This window comes from Prinia subflava, chromosome 1, assembly GCF_021018805.1.
Source record: "Prinia subflava isolate CZ2003 ecotype Zambia chromosome 1, Cam_Psub_1.2, whole genome shotgun sequence".
NCBI classification, from domain to species: Eukaryota; Metazoa; Chordata; class Aves; order Passeriformes; family Cisticolidae; genus Prinia; species Prinia subflava.
The window spans coordinates 119,947,666-119,967,267 of record NC_086247.1 but is presented as its reverse complement, the minus strand read 5'-3'; the positions used below and the strand labels follow the sequence as shown (position 1 = coordinate 119,967,267).

Below are 19,602 nucleotides of genomic sequence, written 5' to 3'. Positions count from 1 at the left end.
GGTTTTACACATACAGCCCCCATCGCTCTTCAAACAACACATTTTATCAAAGTGCACCTTACAGTAAGTGGAAGCTCCAGCTTAGAACTCACAGCAAAACAGTCTCAAATATTCACCCTGGAAAAGAGGTGCAAGACTGCAAGCAACTGCTCTGCCCACAGATTCATGCTCCTCCAGAGCATCTAGGCAGTGAATCCTCATCTGAAGTTGCAAATCCATCCTCTGAATTCTCCTTTACACCATTAAAAATGCTGGAAAACCCCTGCACAGCTGTCTCCTGAGATGTGGGAGCTGAGAATCCCCCATCTCCAACACCTCCCAGGCACAGGAACACGAGCCATCAGGACAGGGTTTGTGTGGGTGCAGAGCACGCAGAGGAGGCAGAAAGCTGTAGCAGCACAACTCCAAGAGCACATCAAAGCTACACATGAGCCTCAAGAGCAGTCAAATGAATTCCCTGCAACTAATCTGAGATCCTGAGGCAGATTTTGGATCATCTCACACATAGGTTCGACCTCTAGCACCCACAGAGCCATTAGGGTGAGGGGGCCCGGATTGTCACTGGGTGGCAGTGACATCTGTCATCATCTGTGTACCTTTAAGGACCTGTTGCCTTCAAAAGAGAAGATCTGGGGATGACTTGCTAAACTTTTGCTGCTGCAGTGAAATTTTTAAAACAAGCTCTATTATCTACAATTATAATATTTTCCTAACAAAAACCTGTTCCTGTTTAAACTTTTAATTTTTTGAAGAAATCCCTTCTAGATACTTTTGAGCTACTATCAATTGCTACAGATACCATAAATCTACAATCACAAATACCCTCACTATTCCATGCCAATGGTACTCTTCTCCTGATCCAGATTTTTTAACGATCCATCAGCCCCAGTACACCCCATTCTTTGGTGAAGGGGGAGAAGGTATTTTCAGGCAGAAAGGTTTAAGGAGATGCTAAAGCAGAAACCTAAAGGAATGAATTGGGGGCTGTGGAAGGTTTGACACAGTAACAATGCAGAGCATGAGGAGCTTGGGTAAAGTGAAATTTGACCTGTACTTCTGTCTAAAAGGAAACTGTTGTTAGAATTACAGTGACTCTTCGGCGCTTTTTCCACTGCAGCAATGTAAACACTTTGTTGTACGTCTGGGCTGAGTTTGCTGAGGTACAGCAAAAGCCACAGCCAAACTCGTACATCACTTTTATTGCTCTGGTTACTTAGGCTGCTCACTATTTACTCTCACAAATGATTGAGGAAGAAGATGGCCATAGAGAAGGGCACTCTAAAAATCTTGAACAGGAGGAAACAATTATTAACCTGGCACCAGATCAGGAGGCGATAGAGAAGTTTAGACTGGCACTACCTGGTTTGCAAGGACACAAAGGCTCTTGTTGGGCAGGGCCCCTTTTGCACAGCAGGACTCACAAAGGTACTACACTGCAGAGAACATGCCAGCGCCACTTCAAGTAAGAAAAAAACATCTCAAAAGGATGATTTGAGAGATTTCTTGTTTCAGCATTGGACATTCATGCATGTTTTTGGCTCTTGGCTCTTCATTCCAAAGTTTTCTTTGTGGGTCCAGTTCCTCTGTTCAACTTGCAAGCTCTGGCTTGCTCCTGTCTTTCAAGTAAATTCCCTTGTTTCCCTCTCACTTCAGTATTCTCCTTCCCTAAGCTCAGCTGAGTTTCACCCCTCGTAGCCTCGTAGGTCAGCCTCCCTGGGGGTTTGTGCCACCTGACAGGACCCTTATCCTTTCACCTGCCACACAGACAGGCCCAATGACTCAGCAGCCTTGGAAGGTACCACTTCTCCTCTTGCCCAAGGCCAAAGAAGAGTCATGAATATAAGCTACATTCTGTATGCACTGAAATCTATTATTCTTTTTATTACTAATTTTGCACAAACAAAATTTAGGACAAATACTCTAGGGTTTTCTCTATACTAGCATATAAGCATTATTTGTGGCGTTTGTTGTTATCTACTATGCCTCAAACTTCATTTGCTCTTCAGATATTGCCTGAGTAAGTTTATCTACACCTTAAACACATTTTCAAAGTCCTTCTCCGGAGCTAGAGACCACTCAGGGGTATTGAATACAAGGAAGATTAATCAACACCTTCATAAATCCCCATTTTAGCTCCTACAAGGTGGTATTTTGAAAAGCACATTAACTATTCAGTATCGATCCACTTCTGGACAGGACATCTAAATTTGGATGTGGATCTAAAGTCTGGTGAGGGTGAACTCCACAGAAACAAGGATTATACTTGGGTTCCTTGGAAACAGATGATCTTCTAAAAATCAAATTTCAGGCATCAAAGGTGAATCACAGGATGAAGAAAATATCCATAAATGGAAAACCATATAAAGTAATTATAACTTCTTCTCTACCTCAATAAGTGTAATTAGAGAAGAAAGCAAGCTTCAGAAATTAGTTCAAAGACGTATGTTTAACATCAAGAAGTCAGTGTACTTCAGGTTTATTTAGATGTTTCTGACTATCCTACATGCAATTTAAAGAAAAATATTTCTCCCAGGATCTGTGTCTTCTCAAGAAAATCTCTGCCATACTATATAGAGTACCAACACATGTGACAAGCAAACAATTTTTAAAAATAAAGTTCCTGAAGAACAAGGAAATGTTTATGACTATTTGCACTGCCTATGGGAAAGCGCCAGGAGACAGCAGCTGGGCAGGAGGCCAGCAGGGGCTTCTGATACACATCTGGGCTGGTGTATAAACATGTTCTCCTTACAGTTTCCATTGTTCGCCCCAGCCCGTTCCTCTGGAGTATTTGTTGTACTCATTCTTGTCTTATTTACCTTTCCATAATGACTTTTCAGTGCAGAGGCCATCTCTTATCCTTGAACATTGTTTGCAAAAAGGTGCCCCATTCCTACTGGGTCCTTTAAGCCGTACTGTAATACAAATAAAATCTCTAAAAATACCATTCTACTTCTCAAACTTACGTCACCTAAGGCCAGACAAAAGAAAACTGTATATCTTCCTTTCCTCCTTGCTCCCTAAAGGAATGCATCCTTTCTCAGCCGTAAAGTGAGCCTGGCAATTACTGTATGTGCATGTCTGTGTTCCTGTTTGGAGCACTATAATTGTTTTACAGTCCTGACTGTGATTATCCAGTACCCACCAGAAAATCCCAGTGCTTTGATCACAGGACTCCCTACCCAGACTCCACAAATAATTTGTCAGACAAGCGGGTTAAGCAGAAGGAAGATAAAGGGGAAACAAGAAACACAGCTGACACAAAGCTAAAAGGAAGGAAACAAAGATAAAAATGCAAAAAGAAAAAATAGGCTGAAAATAAACCAGGGAGGAAACAGAAAAGAGAAATGAGGTGAGGCAGAGTTTAAGGAAACGTGCTTTTCTATCTGGACTAAACAGAGGTGAGTCTCTCAGGAGAATAAGGTACTTTTATTTGCTGCTGTTCCCTGTCAGCCCCTCTAAGGGTCATTAATTTGTTCCCCCGCCCGGCTGCTCTACCATTAATGGTGTACAAGATATCCCTTATAGACAGTCCTCATGCATTTGAGATGAAGTTAGTGAGATAGCAGAAGCAGGCACAAACAGCTTGCTCATTTGGGCAATAAAAAGAGGGCTGGCAGTCAAACAGAGAACAGACAGGATATAGCAAATTACAGGGTTCTCCCTCCAGACTTTGCCATTAAGTGAATGTTTTCTGCAATGCATAGATGCCCTCTGGGCACACGACTTCTAACAATCACCATGGCTTGTTTGCTTCCTGAGCTAAGGATTTAGCTTTTTATACCATACCCTCTGTCTGGCACAGCTCCTATCACACGCAAAGAAAGCACTGATCTTCAATAATGTGAGTTTATCTGCAAAGTAGTACTTACAAGTAGTCCAAAACCATCTTTCCCTTTGCCCTGGCCCTAGAGACGGTGTTCAGTTTTTTCCTGTAACTGGAGAATAAACACTACATAGTTCAGGATAATCTCAGCAAAAAGACTTGGATGCTCTTAAAAAACAAGCACACTGCTTTCTTGTCCATGTTTTATGAAATAGTGTTGTTAGGGTTAAGTGGTCTGTACAGGAACCTGAGTCCTGTGATTTGCTGCTGTGGGAGCTGCTGCAGCATCACTGAAACAAGTTTTCATCCACTACATGGTTTCATGCACAGGTTCTCCATTCTTGCCACAACTGTTTTATCTCAACTGCTATTGACCTTCCTCTATTTCTATTTCATATTTCTGCTTTCTTCTAAGTTCCTACTTATCAGTTATTTAAAGGACAAGCCATAAAATACAACCAACCCAGGCACCATGGGTTTTTTAGGGTGTAGGGTCAGTGGTTGGATTTTCCAGTAGTTCATGCAGAAACTTTAGAAAATGACTTAGAGGAAGTGTTGCCAACAGGCTACTTCTGTTCCCAAATGTCAGTGGTTAGCAAATGCCATACTGAAGTGCAAGATGTTCAACACAATTCATCTGTCTCTGCACTGATGCATGTTACACTCCTGTAACATCCTGGCATCTTCCACATTGGCCAGCTCGAGGGTCCAGTTTAAAAATGCTTCACTCACATAAAAGACAAAACATTTTTCACGATGGAGAGCAATTAAAGAATGCGGTGGGGTGGGGAGTGTCAGGGAATTGTTTCTCAGGGTGTCACACAAAGGGATGCAAGCCCTGCATGTGGGGTCACTGACAGCTGTGCAGATGTGTCATGGGAACTCAGACCCAGGACAGAATGATGCCAGAATTCCTGCAAGACTGTGCTTTCCCAAGGTGAATTCTGACTTGCACAATGTTAACCACTACATTCCACACATCATCTTTAACAGAAAATGCACCCTGGGCGCTGTCTCACTGAAGAGGAGGCAGTATGTCTAGTAGTTAAGCAGAAGGAAATGTTTCTGGCACAAATGGACAGAAGCTTTTTATTTCATGTTTCTGAAAGGGACCCAAGAGATTATTTTGTTTGTAATACCTCCTGCATTCTGCAGTTAATTTGTCTAAATAACAGAAAGGTCGTTAAAATGTGTAAAGCAAGAGAGTTGCTATATGTAATCTCTCTTGACAGACAGACATCCCTTGTAAAACTGATAAACTTGGCTGTGCTTGAGAGAAAACTAGTGAATAAAATATTCTGCTAAAATATCACAAAAATAATGGTGAAAAGTCTATTAAATGAGAAAAATGCAAACTGATTTTAGAGGCTTCCCCCACCACCTACACCAGCAGGAAATGAGGTAGATCTGCACTACTACTTACCTTATATCTTTTTTTACATCCAGGAACAGGACAGGCAAAAGGTTTCTCATCCCCTCCATTCATGCACATTGAACTAAGGATAGCTTCAGAGCTGATAGCACTTTCTGTAGTCCAGGACTCATCACTGTCTGATTCTTCATAGTCTACTTCCTCTTCATCATATTCACTACCTAGAAAAGCAGGGTAGTCAGATAAAACAAGAATAAATAAGAGCACAGTAAGATAACCCATTCTGCCTTTATTACATCAGCTACTATGACTTGTAATTTCCCCACTTTTGTCTTTTCTGGAAGACAGTTTTTAAAAATTTTATAACCCTATCTTTCTGTAGTTATTTATTCCTTCATAAAGACACCAGTGGTTCTTTTTCTAATAACCAGGACAGACATTATTAATACATCTTCATAAACTGTTAACTGCGTGGCACAGAAAGTTCAAAGGACTGATTTTAAAGTGCAGTTTCATTGCTTCTCAAACACCAGGATCCTTCCGTCTTTCCCAGTGCCCTAACAGAAAATGTGCTCCCTCCCCTCCTCCAATTAAAGCTAATTTTAAGGCATTTCTTTATGCAATACAATACTGAAGAGTGTAATTCTACAGATCATAAACAGTGTAAAATAATATGTTGACAAGTCCTAATGCATTTACTAGCCCTTTGGAATTAATAGGAATTATAGCACAACATTAATAAGAATTATATTGTAGCAATTATAGTTGTGAAATTCATTCCCTCAGGTGTGGGTATAAATTGCATTGTGTGGCTGCCCTGAACAGACCGCATTATGTTCCAGATATGCTAAGACAGCCATCTGAGCAGCTGGTGCTGAGTTTATTTATTATTTTTAATTGCAATAACTATTAACGAAATCCTCTGAAGAAGTTAAATGTGAAACAAGAGAAATTAGAAAAGCAGAATTCCAACTGTAAAAATACAGTTGAAAAAAGAAAAGCAGGGGAGGGAAGAGCCGCAGCTGATTAAAAAGAAAATATATGCACTGAGGGAGAGAGAGGGAAAGCTGAGGGAAACTTGTGTGTTGTCAGCAGGAGGTGGTGCTGTGTTTCCCCTCCCCTTTCTTTTTTCCCTTTCCCAGCTCTGCTAAATTTTATCCTTTCTGCTGAAAGACAGTTTGGCTCCAAGTGCTGGAATAGCTCCTGCTGTTAAAGACAGTTATGTGACACTTGCACGGCTCTTCCCTCGTGTGCCCTCTCAGTGCACGGCTCTGAGCAGCTCTACCCGCCGATGAGAAAATGCAGACAGATGCTTCATGGCCCTTTAAAACATTTGGCATTCACAGTGAAAACCCATACTGTAAAGTACAGTGGGGTTTTAGGGGCGTTTCTGCTTCTGCTGAAACTCCACACTTACCGCCTCTTTGGACTCCCCCTTCCCCAGAATTTCCAGGCAGACTCAGCACTGAGTAACAACACGTGGCAACTAGTAGCTGCCAGCAGCCAGGGCTCCTGAGCTTTGGTCAGGACAGATGTCAGGCTGTCCACGTTCCTTCCCCGTGGCTCCCATCTGTCCAGGATGGAGCGCAGATGAGGAAAGAGGGATGGTTTCCCACCAGCCACAACCGTCGGCATGAGCGCACGCACAGGCCCTGCAGCACATCTGGAAAACTCTGCCCTGCTGACTGCAGCTCCTCATCCCACTCCCAATGAGCGAGAGCCAAAGAAAGCATTATTGACCTCTTAAAATATTTCTGAACTCTAGGAACAGTTAACCTAAAATGAAGTTAAGAGTTGTTATAGTTTAATTAACTAATAAAAAAATGGAGGCAAAACCACAACTCTGCTTCTACGATTTCCTGCCCTTGATTGTATCTTGATGGAAAAAATTCCTCAAGCTGTTCCTTTCAAACCTTTTAGCTCAGTGGGGTTTTTTTAAAGCAAATGAAACAGAAAACCCTATTGTAAATACACATATGCACTCCTAGGATGACAAAACATACAATTCTAAACACGGATACCAACAATTTCTGCCTTTATAATCACCCCCTTTGTGAGCCCCCTTAAGAGCGGGTGATTTCCACCCAAATGGGATTTTGTCCTCCTGAAGAAAACATCATTTGAAACTGTACAACATCTCTTACTGTACAACACTCGTTTTAGTCATGATAAGGAATATGCTTTCATAAAGCAACAATCAGTGCTCTTTAAAACTCAGTATGCAATACGATGCATAAAATAAGAGATGCACAGAACAGTGGGGAGAAGCTGCAGTCAGCAGTATTAAGCATTTCCTTAGGTTTTCCTAAAGGCATTAAGGGGCGCTCTTTTAATTTTTCTAGTAATTTTGTATGGTAAGATCCAATTCTGTAAGAATGTTTGCCTGTATTTCAGTCAAAGGTAGACTCAGTGACAGAGAGACAGAAGAGACCAAACTCTGTGTGCAAGCATCCATGAGACAACACCATCCTTATGGTTTTCTTTTCATTGGTTTACCCCCAAAAAAATGCAAGATTTGGTCTAGTACACTCAAACCAGCTCTTTAACCAGTATAAGCAGATGCTCCTTTATCTTAATTTTTAAAATTAAGATGTCACTACAGATTTTACAAACACAATGAGCTTTTTCATATGAATGACCAGATAAATATGTATTTCTTCTTGCACAAAACAGTAATACTAATGGTGCTGTATAACTTCATATGAAGCTAGAACTGCAGTTTATCGCTGCTTTTATCTAACAGTGTCCTACTGAACTCAACTGCTTCTACTCTCTTAAAAAAAATAAAAATTAGAAATCCCAAAATGTATTTAAAAGGATCTTGGTAGAGGGAAAATGCAAAAAAAATTTACTGCCTTGAAAAAAAATCATTAGCAATAAAAATTCAACCTTAAAATAATTATGTTGTTTCAGTTGTTATAGAAAAACAACACTGATTTAGTCATGCTTTTAACCGATTCTGCCTCAGAATTTAATTTCCTCAGCTGTCAGTGTCTAAGAGCAGCAACCCATGTGGTGCCTCGCCGACTGCGTGCAACACATCAGAGGGGGGAAATAAAACAAGAGGAAAAACAAGGAGCACAACGCGCAGGTTGGCGCTGCCATTACAAACAGCCCCTGGACGAGGTGTTTTAATGAAGTGGGGCAGTGAGCGCGGTGGCTCTGCGAGGCCGTTCCCGGGCGGAGCGGAGGCGCTGGGCTCCGGAGGCGCTGGGCTCCGGAGGCGCTGGGCTCCGGAGGCGCTGGGCTCCGGAGGCGCTGGGCTCCGGAGGCGCTGGGCTCCGGAGGCGCTGGGCTCCGGAGGCGCTGGGCTCCGGAGGCGCTGGGCTCCGGAGGCGCTGGGCTCCGGAGGCGCTGGGCTCCGGAGGCGCTGGGCTCCGGAGGCGCTGGGCTCCGGAGGCGCTGGGCTCCGGAGGCGCTGGGCTCCGGAGGCGCTGGGCTCCGGAGGCGCTGGGCTCCGTGTCAGGTGTACAAACTGCAACCCGAGCCGGCGCTCCCGGGGCGGCAGCGCGCCGAGGGGAAGCGCGCAGCAGCGCGCTCTGATCAAGACAAAGTTCGTTAATTGCTCGCTTTTTTTTCTTTTTTTGTAAACTTGGTTGGTGTTTCACAACTATATCTGTAAATATTTACTTTTTTTTAAAGGGAATTAAAAAAAAAAAAGAAATTAAGCGCCTTTGCATCTAACCTGTGGCCTGCTCCAGGGTGTAACAACTGTGTGACTCGGGCACTGTTTGCAGTAATTCTTCAGAGGTCCCAGAGCTCGCTGAGCTCTGCTTGGACACCACCATGCTCATGGAAAACAGGATGCTCTGCTGGGGAGCGTTGCTCTCTGGGCACTGAGCTGAGCCATTCCTCTAGCACGTGTACCGATGGCTTTACCTTCCTCCTCACGCTTGGAAAGCAGAATGAATGTTTTCCCCACAGAAAAAAATCCAGAACTAGGTTTCAGAAGTCTGAAGAGCAAACCCCCCCCCCCCCCCCAACTCCCACCCCCCCCCAGTTCTCCAAGACAAAGCATCTAAGTATCTGGCTGATTGAGAAGCACATGCTTTCAACAAGGCGCTGTACAAATATACAATATTATTACCATAACTAAATACTAGTTCTACCATAGCAAAAAAAGCTGCTCTCTTCTTCTCTCCTCTGGCAATGCTTTTTCTGAGGCTTCTTGCTAGCTCATTGCTCTTTAACGTAATATCCAATTTCATCATCTGGCTTTCATTCAGAGACCCTACACAGTTCTACCTTGGCCTAACCTAAACCACTGCTTTATTATCCAAATAACTCAGTAACATCTTCTTAATACTGCCCCCGCCCTCGCATGCAATATTCCCTCAGTCCTGGCCCACAGAGCCACTTCCCCACTCCCCACTCCAGTGGTCTTGCCAAAAGACTCACTTCATCTGTGCTGCCCCCAGCAGATCAAAAAATGAAACCAAACAAAGGCAAGGAAAGAATGCTAGTTCAGCTTTTTTTTTTTTTTTTTTCCCTGCAATTTTCCATGCTGAGACAATGCCACTACTCCTCAAAGGGGAGGTGGATTCCACTAGGCACAACTCACACAGAATGCCATATTGCAGCCCGATACCACATAAAATTACCTGTTATGAGAAGTCACAAAACATACTGAGTCACAAAGACTTCCAGCAAGTTATTTCTCTTGTAGTTTTCACACTGCATTTAAACAACCCATCACAAAAATAAGGAAGCTGTCTATGTCACAGCCAAAAGCAAAGACATTCAGGAAAAGGGATTATGATTACTGCCTGCAGGTTAAGAAACCTTTGTAGTTTGATAAAAAGAAAAGCTGGCCATAAAGACTTGGTCTGCACCTCTGCTGCCAGTCAGTTTTCCTATCAAAATCAGTGAGAATGTCACTTACTACAGCAAAGATGTCACCTCCTCAATGCCCATCTACTATTTTTTCATTTTCCAGTAGATGAAGTCAGTAATTAAAAGAGATCAGAAATGGTTTGCAGGGAGCTAATTCATCTGACATTCTGGAACAGACAACATCCCAGCTACACTGCTGAAAATCTGGGGCCTTCTCTTTTATATTTCTGGGGTTTATTCTGTATTCACACCACTGTAGCCAAGATAAATTCTGCCTTTTGCATGACTGAATTCATTCTATGGTAAGATTTACAGAGGATTTTCCCCTGAACTTTAAATGAATCTTGGTTCTAGCAGGTGCACAGCATTTGTTGTTACATTGCTTTTCAAATCTAAAGATTTCTCTGCTGTGCCTTTAAGTATAAAAAAGACAAAGCTGATTAAAACCAGCACAAGCTCTGTGTGCCATTTTAATGAGCAGGATCTATCTTGACCTCTGATCAAGAACATTATGAGTTCTTCCTTTCTCCTCCCATGAAGAAAAACAAACCCAAAACATCCTTGCCAATTATTTTTGTGACCAGAAAGCATACATTTAAGTATACAATGAATAACTATGAGCAAATAGCTTACTGCAGTGGGAACCAACATTGCTAGTGTCACTGAAAGTTCATGGTAATTGCAAGGATTTCTCATAAAAATTCAGCTTCACACTTTGTCCCGTGCGGGACTTGCAGTTTGTATTTCATAGAAACAGTTTTATGAGAACACTTCTTATGTTAAGAACTTTGCATTCCCATATACTGCAACAGTTTCCTTGATAAAAAAAAAAGTGAATTATTAATATTATGTGAATTTTGGGTTAACACTAAAGCACATTCATGAATTTGTCAGACTTCTTCCCTCTGTGCCCAAGGATGCATGCAGCTGATACTCACTGCTGATCTAAAGACATATCAAATCATTCAAAATGTAATATTCTTCCTTCATATAAAGAACAGGAAATAAATGATTGGGGCAATGAAATACAAAACAGTCAAATAACAGCAGCCATGCAAGTCCTTAGTCTAGAAGTAGACTAGTAGCAGGACTCTCTCAGCTGAGAGCTGGTACGGGTGGCACAGTGCAGTGGGTCTGCAAATTCCAGCAACAAATGTCAGATACTGGATCATCCAGACACTCTAAGCCAGGGTCTTTGCTTTCTTGCTTGTTTTGGTGGGTAGAGAGAGTGGACTCAGATGACAGAAAGTGGTTTTCAGCCTTCGTAAAAAGTCCATTCAGAGTAATTTCTTATATTTTCAAAAATACTTTTACCATTCATGTCCACAAATATGATGTAGACACAACTGAAGGAAACCCGGAGAGGTTTAACAGAGCACTGTGCAGTGCTACAGACACTGGCATTTGAGACAGCAATTGCCACTCCAGGGTTTGGATTAAGCACCTAAATACCACAAGCACCAGGTTCACCTCAGTGAAGGCTGGAGCCTTTCTCCAGCACATGGGTGTAAGCACGTGCAGTTGAGTTTTTGCTCTTCTCCCAGTCAATATCCCTGATCCTCATTTCTGGGTGAGGAGGGGCAATTCTGTTCTCAAAGCCAACTGCATGCTTGGAACTTTGCTGTCACTGGTGGGAGCTGATTGAGACAGTTATGGTTTGTCAAAAAGGCACTTGCCAGGGCTGGCAGAGGCCTCCACGCCCCCTCATGATCACAACAGAGCCATCAAAATGGCAATTATAAAGGACTGCTGCCTTGGCCCTGCGCCAGGCGAGGCGGGGGCTCGGGGCTGTCCCGCTGGCCGCTGCCAGCGCATCCCGCGGGCTCTGCGGGCTGTGCCTGCTGCTGCCAGCATCCTCCTCTTTCCCAAGACACCAGTCAGAGCAGGATTTGGCCAGAACAATGTCTTCTGGAGAAACCACCCTTCCTTTTCTCTTTTCCAGTCCTCTCCTAGCTCAGATCAAGTACCAAGCGTGAAATAATGAGCTGTTAGGATGTATTACTGCCCAGAAGAACTAATTTTCTATTGTCTCTGGCTGAAGCAAGGCTCAGCTAATGAACAAGCACCAAGAGAATTTCAAAAATGTACCTCATGTAATGATGTGAACATGGATTCAAATACAAAGAACAGTATGTTTTTTATCATTATTTTTATGGACAAAGCACTTGAAAGCACTAGAGAAAATAAGTTAGGCAAAAAAAACCAAAACTCACAAAAAACTTTTTCTGTTTGCATCATCTGAAGAGTGGCTTTCAGACAACACTTTCAGGCCTCCACAGCTATACCAAAGGAGGGAACATTTAAGCATCTAAGGTTATGGGTAGGTGTTTCTGTACATCCCCTCCTCTCTCTCCCAGTCAAATGGCAACTGTAACTTGCAGAGTCACAGAGACAGTCTGAAAAGATCCTTCCCGTAGCTATTTTGGAGGGTGGTACTTCAAACAGGATGAACCCACACACAGTTAAACATCCAGCACCCTGGTGTTTTAAATGACATGGAAGATAGGTCAATTCCAACATTTCACCGCAGCTTTAATTTCATTGCTCTCAGTGTAAGTTCATGCTGAATTTTAAGTGACTGAAAATGTATCCAGTTACAAGGTTTGGATTCACTTTGGAAAGTGTGCAAACACTCCTACAAGTAAAACATAAATCTGAATACATTGTATTTTGGTGTAGAATGATTTTGGCTGAGCTAACCTGTATGGAAATCACCCTAAAATGTTGGAGGTGAAGCTAAAATGATAAAGGCACAAAATAAACATTAAGTTTTATATTTAAAGTGCTATTAGTATGACATTAGTGCTATATATTCTTTTTCACTTTTCAGTTCAGATCTCATGTGTAAACAGTTCTTTTCAGCAAAATGGAGAACTGTTTATACATGAGGTCTGCTCTCCATTTTGGGCTACTAGAGAAACAGAACTAAAACACTCAGGTTAAAAAAAAAATAGTCCTCCAGAGCCAATACTGGGGTTGGTGGAGCAGCTGGATTCTATCTGGCCTTAGGAGCAACTGTGTGCCATTTTCTTTCTTGATATATCTGTATCTTGATACTGGTATAGCAAAGAACAGTCTTTAAAACTAAAGCACTGTAAATCCTAATCCAAAGTTCATAAATCCGCTTGCACACCTATATAAGCAGATATGTTACAACTTACTGAATGTATAAATGCAAATAAAACATGCATGTAATAAGATAAATAAAAAAAAATCCCTCACTTCCAATTACTTGTGGAACAGCAACTAATCACAAAAACATGCATGTAAAGAACTGATTCTGGAAAAAAACAGTCAACTGATACCACGGCATGTGTTTTGTAGAGCAGGGCTTTCTGAGAACGCTGCAGAGGTGCTAAAGCAAATTGTTATAATGTCACTGCACAATGTGCTGTTGAGGTTTTATGGTCACACTGCGCCAATAGTCTCGGGAAGTTACTTTGCATTCTTATATAAACTTTTCCCCCCAATCCTGTTTTCCACAAAAAAGGGCTTTCAATAATGTACAATCCCGTGTTTATACATACTACAGGAAAAACACGATAAACCCAAGAACACAATCTCTACTTTAAACATATTTTAAAACTAGATTTCTGCAACTTCATGTAAACATGAATAAGCTGTTAAACACTCACCAAAAAAGAACATAACCTTCCTGTAATTAAATGGCAGTGTTTTACATGGCACTTTTTAAAAATCATGAAAATAAAAAAAAGTAAATAAATAAATCAGCCCAGCAGACCCCTCCCAATTTGAGGCTTAACCTACAAAGTAATGTAACAGTAATAAAACCTATGCCAGCTGGACTCCTTTCTTTTTCTGGCTTTGGCATGAGAAGCAAGAGCAGGTATACGTTTGAAGAAAAACAAAGTAGGACATTTTCCACCTTTAGTCACAGGATGTTAATTGAACTCTGGCAAATGTTTAAAGATATTCTCAAAATGTTCAAAAATAATTAAAACCAGTTGGGGCTGAGAAAAAGAAACAATCCATCCTTCCTCCCCTCCCTTTTCTCCCCTCAAACATCTGTTCCAAACTTATACTCAAAAAACCACAGCGAAGAACAGTCATAATTAATGTTATTTTGGCTTTTTAGTTGCTAGGCCTGCATTCCAAGGTTAGAAATACAAAAATACAAGTTCAGGGCACTATTACTGTACTTAAGGACTCTCCTGATGCATATAACAAAAGGGCAGTTTTTCTTTTCTCTTCTTTACCCCATTTTATAAAAAAAGAGAAGAAAAAATAGAAACAGTACCAGGAAACAGTTCCATGTTGAAGATAAAGGATTACAATAAAAAGTACCTACATAAATGAAGTACACTTTATGAAGCTATGAAAATACATCTGAGACATGTTTTATACATGCTTTACAGCTGTACAAAAGCGATCCAGCCACTTACAATGCAGGTCATAAAACTGCTAATGCACACAGGTCCCTCCCCACCCCGACCGCCGCGCCTTTGCCTTCAGCAGCGTGCAAATCCTGCACGGCTGCACTCAGCTCCCCCAGGCACTGCTGTCCCTGGGCAGCTACAGCCTGCACTACACAAGCCGAGCTGCTGATTTCAGCAGGATCTGCCTAGCCAGGGATTTCCAAGATGCTCCTGGGCCTCCTCCTGTGTGAATGGGCTGCAGGACGCGCGTCAGCCTCGGCTCAGTGCATGGAGGGCAGGGGCTGTAGAGGTGCAAGACAACTCAGCAGCTTTGGGCTGAGGAGATGTCATGTTCATGAGGCCCAAGAGGGCTGGCTACAAGCCCTGCCCAGCAACAAGGCAGATTCTCCACCTCAATGCACTGAAGGGCACTGAGAATTTAATCTGCATGAATATACACTGACCACTTCTCTCTGCCTGCTTTTGAAGCTCTGACCATCTAGATTTAAGAAACACCATCAGCATGATTTGAGAGCTAGTCCAAAGATTCAGAATTACCTGTAATGGCTATCATGGCTATCAACTACTGAGCAAGAATAGAGGCTTTTGTCATTTTAACTACACAAAAAATCTACAGGAAAGATCTGTTATGTTTTTTATTAATCCTATTTTATGTTTCTAAGAAAGAATTTCACCCAAGCATAAGAACACTTTTAGTGGCGAGTCATGTCTCCTCTCTCATTTTTAAAGACAAAGAGTCTGATAAAATAAAATATGCACTGTGCCTGTTATGCTGTCACAAACCTTCCTTTGAGGCTATCATTGTTTCAATCAGGTCTAAAAAATGTATGGTAGCAGGTGTGAGTTGTTTCAGGTGACATATCACTGGGCTGAAATCAAAGTACTTTTCAAATTGCTAGTTTCCATTGCTCCTTGGCTTCTTGTGTCCCACATTAGAGGCAGAAGTGCTCAGAAGTTGTTGTGAATGGCACTATCTGACTATATATGGAAAAACCTTTCAAGAGGGAGACTATGCTAGCAAGGACAAAGCACCAGCCTTCATCTTCAGCAAGATGTTGTCTTCCTCCTGTCAGGCCACAAGCCCTAAAAAGGCAAGAGGATCTTGTGGTTTTAGGGGTCAGGAAATGTTTCATGGTTTCTCATTGACTTGGAAATACACAAAGGCTAGAAAAACCTGTTTTTCCTAAAATGTTACATAATTTTGAGACTCTTGTACTGGCTAACATCACCTCATGATACACCATTTCCCCTGTGAAATAAACCTCTCTGGGTCATAAGTGTGTGTGAAGTGGCATGTCAGTCCTTGCTCTTTACTACTTCTGATTTGCTTTGGCCATAATGCAAGGAAAACTCAAACATTTGCTTCAGTTTCATCATCTTCAGCACACTGAAGTGCTGCCTAAATAAATCTGTTTCTTTTTTTTTTTTTTTTTCTTTCTTTTTTTTTTTTTTTTTTTTTTTTTTCTGCTAAACTATAACATTGCTGTCAGTGTGCAGACACACAGCACTGCTGGACATGGAGTAATTTTTTCAGTCCTGGAGGTGGTACAGTGGTACAGATAAATCCCATTTAATGTTGCAGTGTAATATAGATGTATCTATAAGTGTATATGTGCATATATATACACACACAATTTAAATAAACACCTAAAAGCTCCATGTGGCCACTACTGTTTCTGACTTGGAGAAAAACACTTGTGCTTTCAGGTAGGAATTTTCAAGATAATTAGCAGATTACTTACAAAGCTAAATAGTAAATAAATAAATAAATAAATAAAAATCCTTCCATCAATTGGCCCTTGCAGTATAAACACACAAACATGAATGCCATCATTGTTACCCAGAACTGCTGAAGTAACTTTTTGAGTGTCACACTATCCCTATGTTAAACCAGTTATGCCACAAGCTGTGAAAGGCAGACACAATGTGCTTTCTGCAAAATGTGTATTTTTTTCACAACTGGAGGAAGATAGGTCTAGGTGTGATGGGTAGGCTTGTACACAAAAATCCCTACCCTATCACAAATTAACACAGAGATAATCTTTACTTTTAAGCCTATTGTACATTTTTTGTTCTTGACCCTGTTAAAAATGGTTTGCCAGGGTAGACTACTACGATGGGGATTATAAAACAGTTCCTGTGCTTGGAAGTACTTTAAATCTACAAGCCATGTTTCTATTGCTGCTTTGTAGCTCAAACCCCAAAACTAGTGATGATTTTATGAGTTGCTGTAGTCTAGACAACTCGGTTATTTTTCAATTAAATTGTTCCTTGGGGAGACTACTGTGAAAATTCCCATACAATTAATTACAGGTATGTGCAATTAAAATACAATTCTACAGCACAGTAGCTTTACAATTGCTGTTGCAATTTATGTCTGTATCAAACAAGAATGCTCTGAAGGGGCTGGGAAGACAAAGTACAACACACAGGAGATTACATGTAAAGCTACCTGTAGTGAATGAGATTAAATAAAAGGTAGTGTTGAATTTTTGTGTACCTTTTCCTCTGGTAAGATTCAGAATTCTACTAGAAAGAACAAAATCTGACAACTGAGCTCATCTTCCAAGAACATATTTTGATAGCAAACTGGACTGAACACATTTTTACTGCCAAGTTAAAGAGCAAATCAGAAATTTAACAGAATTATATGAAAATGCACCCATAAAGCAGGAAAATGAAGAGAAACAGAAAATACGGCAAAAAGCTGAGAACTAATGATTTTAAAAAATCCCCTGACAGCAAAGCCCCATTTTCCCCCATCAGTTATTTTCATATTAGTCTTACTTTCCTCTATATACCCCTAAAAATGTCCTTTCTACTTTAAAAGCAATTTAAATGGTTAGAAGCACCACTTTCAAATAATATCATTTTGTGAATATAGTATAGGCCTTCCTGTACTTAAGTTATAATTAGTTTAGTATGGAGTTAAACAAAGGACTAAGTAGGGGAGGTTATTGTAGCACATATGCAAACCATAGAAAAGATTAGTTCCAGGAGAATCTCCATAATTTTGCTATATCTTCACAAGTTTACACGCCTGGATCAGTGGAAATACCAAACCTCTGAAAAATTAAGACACTCATGGGTCGTGTCAGCTTGTGTCTTGCACAACCTTGCAGACATCCTCCAGGATCTGCACCCCAAAGCTACAGGAACATGAAAGAACTGTTGTCATGGACTTGCAGCCCTAACCAATGCTCCTCATTCAGCTGGTCCAGTGCACTGAAAGAGGTAGATTTTGAGGGGTCCCAAACACTGTAAACCAAACCAGATCACTTCTGTAAGGCAAACAGGGCTGGGGTTTGTGAGTCCTTACGACTCTGGTTTTGCCTAGGAGATAAAAAAAAAGACACCAGGGCCTTCCTTGTAAGAGACACGGCCATCAAAGTGGGCCAACTCCCATCCTCCCTCCTTTTGGGTTCAGCCAAAATGCAGAGCAGGTACCCAGGTAATCGCACAGCTAGAGGCCAAAAAACGTGCTACAAGTTAGTCCAGGAGGTGACAGCACTGTTGCTGTGCCTACAGTATGGAATTACCTCTGCTCTGCAGATCCTCCAAGACTAAGTCTCAGTATGTTCTGGGAATGTAATTCTTTTGGTTTGGTTTAGTCACTGAGTAACCAGGTAAACACACAGTCTTGTCTCTCTAAGGAAGCCAGACAGTCACCTGACAGCTGATGACTGCTAGGAAAGAAAAAACATCCATTTCTGAAGCACTTAGCCAAGCACAGTGATGAACACTTGAACATTTTTCACTTTGGATTACTGAAAAAAGAGCAAAATATGGACGAGTTTACAGCCTGGCTCCCTAAAATTGGAATGTGACATCTAGCTCTGAAAAAACATCTTTTAGCTGTGGGAACAAATCCCACCTGTTCTAAGAAAACCCCTACAGGAAATAATTGGACTTTTACTTACGATTTTGCATTGTTGTTAGAAAACCTTTTATTATAGCTTTATTCCTTAAGGTAGAAACTGGAAACTACTACAGATTTCTCTTATTATTCCTGCTTAGTCATGACCTCAGCCAAAAGCTCATGTTAAAATCCTGTACTATACCTACACACACACATATACTACAGTTAAGTCATACATTGATCAACTGTTTTGCACAATGTCAGTCATTATTTTTTACAAGAACACCCATAAGGCTCTGTTAGAAGAGGTGCCTCAGACTGCTAAATGCTGGGCAATTATACATACAACATTAGTTAGTGTGCAGGATTAATATATGGCCCCAAACCTCCAATTAGATGGAACCATTTTGGCTCCAATAAAGGAAGTTCTCTTCCATTATCTACACAGAAATCTGAAAACCTGGCAACAGTGAAGCACCTTAGAAGGAAATTTTGTCAGGGACCTCAATTCAGTTTCCACAAGATATTTTAACATAGATTTTCTCATACCTTGCAGGTCTGAAATATCAAATGTATTCAAACATTCATTATGCTGGAGAACTGAATTTGGTCTTCATTTTGTGAAGTATGGCTTATTTATTTGCCCATAGTGTTTATCCAAGAGTAAGTCCATATATCTAATTTTTAATAAAAACATAGCATAAAAGTTCTTCAGACTCTGAACAGGCAATTAAACAAGTAGAAAGTTCTGAACAAGTAATGAGATGGTTCCTCAGACATCTGAAAGTCTGTTTTTCCAAGCTGCAACAGAGCTTGGTTGATTCGTGCTGGACACCCCGTAAGTCAAGCACATAAAAATGTAACACTCTCAGCCCACTTCTCAGCAACAATTTAATACAACAGCCCTGGGATTTGATTTAATATTTCTACTTTTCATTATTTTTTTCAATTACATCTGCATGATACTAGGCTACTTTAACATAAAGTGTAATCATTAAATTTAAGCATTTATAGTATGCTAACACAGGTGAAGAATTTTTGAAGTGAATGGCTAAAGCTGGGTTTTTGTGACTACATAAATTTTTGAGCTTGCAACTCTGCAAGTGATGAATACTCCATTCCAGTCTGACAAAGCACTTGTTATGTGCTCCAAGTCAGGCAGCATTACTTCCTTAGTATTAGGTGCTAAACATTAATCATGTGCTTGAAGCTCACCTGACCTGAACTTGCAGCATGATTTTCAAAATGCCATCTATGTGTATTTGTTTCCACTCATTTGTCCTCCCAAGTATAATTTCAAGCTCCTTTAAGATCT

General features: G+C 41.0%; 1 protein-coding gene across 1 annotated transcript in view; it reads right to left on the bottom strand.

The window, feature by feature from the left end:
- JAZF1 (JAZF zinc finger 1) overlaps positions 1-19,602 on the bottom strand; it is a 189,385-nt gene that overhangs the window by 4,621 nt on the left and 165,162 nt on the right. The window contains exon 4 of the mRNA XM_063409896.1: positions 5,250-5,419. Within this exon, the coding sequence (XP_063265966.1) occupies positions 5,250-5,419 (170 nt within the window). The remainder of the gene's footprint in view (positions 1-5,249; positions 5,420-19,602) is intronic.